Raw genomic sequence first — 6,646 nt, forward strand, 5'->3', positions numbered from 1 at the left:
TAGAGACAGTAGTTCCACTGGCAGACCCTGAATGGGACTACAATAACTCCTTCAAAAAACAGGGGGGAAAAATCACTCCATAATATATTAGAACAGGCTCAAGGCAGGCCAACAAAAGGCCTTTAACTATTCCAAGGTCTCTTCCATCAGCCAAAGCCCAGAGGAGTATCCCACTACATTTCTGGAAAGGCTAAGAGAAGCACATTTCAAGCACACCAACCTAGATTTAGAATCATACAAATGTCAGATCTTACTAAAAGATAAGTTTCTAATCCAATCTGCTTCTAATATTAGGAGAAAACTCCAGAAGTTTCTCCAGGAACCTGGAGTCTCTTTAAATGAAGTATTAACTACAGCCAATATAGTCTTATACAACCGGGATCAGGAAAGAGAAGCCAGATCTCAGGAGACGGAAAAGGGAAGGAGGTTAGACATGCTCTAATTATAGCCACCCTTGAGGGGCAGTCACATTTAACTAGCCCTTTCACATCCTCTACCAAGGATACTAAGTGTTTATGTGAAAAGATAGGGCACTCGGCCAAGGAATGTCCAAGCTGTGAAAAGCCACCTCAGGCACCATGCCAGAAGTAAACGGAGGCAGGCCACTGTAGGCACTCTGTCCCTGAGACCATTGGGCCCCCCAGGGCCTGAGGCCAGGATGCCTTGTAGATAGTAACTCAGGAGAGAAGCTGCCAGCCCTGGCCAGTTCCACCTCAAGAGGTCTCCATTACTGGACTGCTGCCTAGGGTACACATGGACGTGGCAGGCCGGACAGTAACTTTCTTATTGGGTACTGGGGCCACCTACTCTGTCCTTGCTTCCTTTCTTAGACCCCTTTCCTCACGATCCTGCATCATCCTAAGAGTAGCAGAAAAGTCTACAACCAGGACTTTTTTCTCACTTTTAAACAGACAGATCCACAAAGACAAAACAACAACAAACCTGGGCTGTCCTCCCTCAGAGATTTAGAGATCCCTCCTTTATTTAGATAAGCATCAGTTGAGCACTTAAGGGACCTGTTACTTGAGGTGAGTAGCTTAGTAATCCAATATGTAAATAACCTATTTATCTATTTACCCACAGAAGAACTGGGCCATGAACACATAATACAAAACCTAAATTGTCTTGCACCATTATCTAGGACAGGTACAAAAAGCATTATGAAATATAGAAACAAACTTAAGGCTACCAACACAAACAAGTTAAGCCAGGGGGCATAGTATACTTAGGAGTTTGGAGGAGCAGTTCCCATAGTTTTCAACTACAACCCTCATGGAAAGCATCCCTGCCTATTCTTATGTCTTCCCCGACAGCCATCAAGGTCCCTGACACCTCCAGCTGGGTGCATCCCTCTGAGTCACACTGTGGAAGGAGCCAACCCCCTGAGGATTTCGAAAAGAGCAGGGCAGAACTACCTACTCCTGTGAGCTAGCGGAGAACCTCAGATTTCTCTACAAAAAACAAAAACCTGTTACAGATAAGTAACACAACAAGTAGGCCTTAATATAATTGTCTTTCTCATATTTCTACCAGCCTGTCAATAGGCCCAGCCTCCTCCCCCACAAAAGAATTTGTCTATTCCTGTTGGATTTAATAGTTATCAGATAGTGTCCCACGTCCTCCACTCCACTAACCTTCTTGTCAAATTTGTCCCCTGCAGGATGCAACAATTTCCATTAACACTTAGGACGCCAGGCTTCAGACATTCAGAAGTACCAATAGACAGGTACTTCCCTCCACCTCCTCCTACTGATAATTAGCAAGCAGAAGGAACCCAAAGTATCAACTTCCTGTTTACAGCAGGAAGTAGCCAAAACAGTTGTCACTCAAAGTTCCCAAATTTTGGGTCCTGAATGCTTGAGGGAGAATGTTAGGTAAGATAGGTAGTAAACTAAGGCAGAGAAGAGGCGGGAGACAAGTCTCACCCATTGACTTAGCAGTCCTCAGCCTGGTCCAATAAGATAGCCTGGTGTTCAGAACATCACAAGCAGGGATAGCACAGCAGGAATGGCATCCTTGAGACTCTGCTGGGAAGGGGAGCCTCTGTAGCAAGTTTGCTAACTGAGACAAAGAACCTTTACTAGCTGAAAGGAAAGCTTCTGTAGTAGTACATTATTCCCACAGTTTAGAAGTCAGAGTAGGAGGGGTACCTAGAAAGTGACTGCAGTATATAACCCCAGAACCCCAATAGTAGCACACTCATATTAACTGAGTGCCCACTTGTAGTCTTGGCACAAATGTATAGAACAGACTTACTAAGAAACTTACTAATAACTTTATTTCCTCTACACCTGGGCATCTAGACTAGCTACGGTCACATGCACTTCATAAAGAAACTTGCTGTCTTATTTGCACTATACACGTTGTCCCTTACCTGAATTCATCTCTTGCAGTGGGAAAAGAATTGAGGAACAAGCTGGAGATGGGCAGCGGGCTCCCTGATTTGGGTTTCTCCCTGTAACATAAGAATTGAAGTTCATTTTTTTATATTGTTATTTATTTTTCCAGCATTAGTTATTGAAAGGAATTTTATTTCCCAACAAATTGTTTTAGTTCCTTGGTTGAAAATGCACCAACCACACATGTGTGGGTCCACTATTAAACACTCTGTTCTATCCATTAATCTATTTGTATAAGCATGAACAATATCATATTGAGTTAATTACTGTAGCTCTACATTTTTGAAATCAGATATTTATTTCACAGAGCAAAAGTTTTCCATTTTTATGGAGTTCAATTTATTGTTTTATAAATATATATCATGTTTTTGGAGTTATTTTTAATAGGTCTACCTAACCCACATTTATAAAACTTTTACTCTATATTCTATTCCAAAAGTTTTATTGTTTTAACTCTTCCATTTAGATCTCTGATCAATTTTAAATTAATTTTTATATGGTATAAAATAAGGAGATAAATTACTTCAGGTGTGTGGATATTCAATTTTGCCAGCATCATTTTTGAAAAAAAGAATTGTTTCCCCATTGAATTGACATTGTACTTTTCTAAAAGTCACCTGACCATGACGATGGTTATTACTATCAGGACTTCAATTGTGTTTCATTTATGTACATCAATAATTTTCAACAAAGTGCTGCAAGAACTTTTAAAACTGCAATACCTGTCTATTTCATCATTGGCTTTGACTTTAACCTTAGATTGCCAAATACAGACAACACAAATAGCTGTCTTCATAAATATAGCATATGAATGAATCAATGTTTTACCTGTTTTTTGTCAGATCAGAAAAGATATAGTTTTCATTGTGCTATAGAATGTTAGTAATTACCTTATGTGTTCCATGAGATAGAAAAAACTGAAAATTGCTGATATATGTCTATTGTTATTCAAGTAGCACACTCTCTTGATTAATACAGCTTTGTAGCAACCTGTAAAATTAAGATTGTACTTCTTTAACTTTGTTCTTTTAAAACATTCTTTTGCCGATTGTGAGTACTTTGCATTTCCATAAACACTATAGAATTTGTCTCACTTTCTGTAATATAGTTTTCTGATATTGATAATGATTGCATTAATATATGCATCTTTGGTACATCTAAAGACTCCCCTTTTACCTGGATTTTAGTTCACTGGTCCTCCTTCCTCACACAGCACTGTGATGCAGTTAAAACATAATTTTGACAGTTTATTCCCCTTATCTTGGTTGTTGTAGGTAGAAATGTTGTGTTTTTTCACTGCTGCATTGCACTCATAAGCAGAAATTCTCCCAGGATAACTGTGAAGAACCATATAACATGGGATCAAATGAAAAACAACCCTCTGTGCCTGTTGCCTATATCAGACGAATGAAAGCACTCTATTTGTACAATGCACATCCTCCTCACAAAGACCACTGGAAAGCTTGTCATGGTTATCTGATACTTTGCTGATGATTATACTGAGGCAGAGAGTGGTTTAAAATGAGAGTCCAAGATCAGAGATATACAGAGCAGTGCATCTGGGTTTCCCTTCATGGCAGCGTAGCTCTAAGGTCATGCTCTAAAGAACAATTATCATGTAAAAACTGAAACAATAAAATCCATGAGTAGTGGTTAATTTTTGTGTTTATTAATCTTAACATATTAAGTAGTCATAAATGAGTTGAATAGAGAAAATAAACTGAATTTACTTATACAGAAAAGTCTAGACTTTCCAATGGAAACAACATGTACTTTTGAAGTTTTCAAAGAATATTTACAAGATTTCTGAACATTTTAATGAAATAATTAATATTTAAATATTAAATAGACTCAAAAGAGAAACTCCATCAAAGTCCTAACATGAGAGACATCTTTGATATCTATTAATAATGAAATAATGAAAAAAAAGATGGATTTAACCCAAGATAATCTTATTGACACTCATTTTCCATTATGGAACTTATGAGACAATAATTCCTTTCATCAATAAGATGTGTGCTTATGCACTTACAAACAATAAAATTTTGCTTAACTGTTGGTTATCAGTAACAAGATCTTAGTGAGTAATAGCCTTGCTGAGGTACTCAAGGAAACCTGGATGTTTTAATAGAAATAGCTTGAATTCTTTCTTCATAAATATGACATGACACAGAAAGAGGAATATATGGTGATGGAAGGAGACTTCAATTTGGGTGGTGACACAGAATACAATAGGCAGATGATATATTATAGAATTGTGTGCTTGAAACGTATATAATTTTATTAACCAATGTCCCCCCAATGAAATAAATAAAAATTTTAAAAAAATCCATAGTGATGATGATCCTATAGAAGACCAAGCTGTATTGAACAATTTAGAATTTACTGTATGTTCAATGTATGGGATGTTAAATATCACCAAAGACAAAGTTGATGAACACAAACTATTGGAGAGGTTAGACAAAGAAGATTGCAAAATCATGAAAGACAATATGTCTCTATTTGCATGATAGCAAAGGAGAATTCCGCTTTCACAACAACATCAGTTGTGAAATATTCCTGCTGATAGCCAGAGCATAAAATATTTGAATAAGAAGAGTTAATGTGAGCTGTGTGGGGCATAACAGCGTTTTTCATAAAAAAAAATTGAGCTCTTTCATTACTATACTTAGGTGCTTTCATTCTTCGCATTGGACATAGATTTAAAAAACTACAAGGATTCCATACATATTCAAGATCAGCTGCAAGTAGAAATTAAGTTCAAGATATTAAATGAATCACGGCCAGTGATATTAGATCTGGCTTTTTTTTTTTTTTGAGATATGGGAAGTTCATTACAGAGCATTCTTTCTAGCCTAGCAATAGCTGAATTTGTTCTAGGCACTTTTGCCAATGTCTTCATAGCCCTGGTGAACAGCATTGACTGGGTCAAGAAACAAAAGATCTCCTGCACTGATCGAATTCTCACTGCCATGGCGGTCTCCAGGATTGGTTTGCTCTGGGTAATATCATTAAATTGGTATGCAACTTTTATTAATCCAGATTTCTATTGTGAAGAAGTAAGAACTATTGTCTATACTGCCTGGGTAGTAAGCAACCATTTTAGCCTCTGGCTTGATGCTAGCCTCAGCATACTCTATTTGCTCAAGATAGCCAATTTCTCCAGCCTTTTCTTTCTTCACTTAAAATGGAAAGCTGAAAGAGTGATTCTCATGATACTGTTGGGGACTTTGATCTTCTTGGTTTGTCATCTTGCAGTGGTGAGCTTAGAGGTAAAAATGGGGATGAATGAATATGAAGGAAACAACACCTGGGTGACCAACCTGAGGGACATTGTTAACCTCTCAAGTAATACTGTATTCACGATTTTATTTGTCATACCATTTACCATGTCCCTGACAGCTTTACTGCTGTTACTCTTTTCCCTGTGGAAACATCTCAAGAAGATGCAGCTCAGTGGCAAAGGATCCCGAGATGTCAGCACCGAGGTCCACGTAAGAGCCATGCAAACTGTGATCTCCTTTCTTTTGCTATTTGTCATTTACCTCCTTGTTCAAATCACCTCCAAGTGGAATTATACTCAGAAGAACAATTTAGGTAACATGATTTTTCAGGTCGTTGGTCTCTTCTATTTTTCAAGCCACTCATTTATCCTGATTTGGGGGAATAAGAAGCTAAGATGGACCATCCTGTCATTTCTGTGGCAGCTGAAGTGCTGGCTGAGGGAAAGGAAATAAGTAGGGAACCATGTGTCTCTGGCAGAAAACAAACTGATGGAGTCTGTAAAATTTTGTACTTTCTACTACATTCCCTAATGTGTGTAAAATTGGATAAGGAATATCTAAAATACTTTCACCTCAGTTTATCACAAATATATATATATTTATATATATATGCGTGCATGTTTGTGAAAAATAAAAGAAAGATTTAAAATTACAAAATTACTTTTTTATGTAATCAATCTAATTGTACAAAGTAAGGTAAGAAATTCCTCATAATCATGATGCTATGTTTATTTCACATACTTATTTTGTTATGATCTTGCAATTTAAACATTTATGATATGTATTTATGCATATTTAAAGACTGAAAACTCATCCCAAAGAATCATTCCCATTTACTATTATAATTAATACAATACATAGGTACCAGAGTGTGTTTAGATTCTTCTGTTTGGTTTTTTTTTTTTTTGCAATTAACACTAGAAAATTTTATTTTTATTTATATTTTTTTTAATTTATTTACTT

The 6,646-nt window shown here is 36.9% G+C and overlaps 1 protein-coding gene across 1 annotated transcript; it reads left to right on the forward strand.

Moving 5' to 3' along the window:
* The first annotated feature begins 5,221 nt into the window (after positions 1–5,221).
* LOC129084736 (taste receptor type 2 member 19-like) lies at positions 5,222–6,136 on the forward strand. The gene has a single exon (XM_054590932.1). The coding sequence runs from the start codon at positions 5,222–5,224 to the stop codon at positions 6,134–6,136; it is 915 nt and encodes a 304-aa protein (XP_054446907.1).
* The last annotated feature ends 510 nt before the right edge of the window (positions 6,137–6,646 follow it).

This window comes from Pteronotus mesoamericanus, unplaced genomic scaffold (assembly GCF_021234165.1).
Source record: "Pteronotus mesoamericanus isolate MK-2021 breed Mesoamerican mustached bat unplaced genomic scaffold, CSHL_Meso_final scaffold_21, whole genome shotgun sequence".
NCBI classification, from domain to species: Eukaryota; Metazoa; Chordata; class Mammalia; order Chiroptera; family Mormoopidae; genus Pteronotus; species Pteronotus mesoamericanus.

What these genes read in the sequence shown, in the direction of transcription:
- LOC129084736 (XM_054590932.1), top strand. Translation starts at nt 5,222, where the DNA reads ATGGGAAGTTCATTACAGAGCATTCTTTCTAGCCTAGCAATAGCTGAA.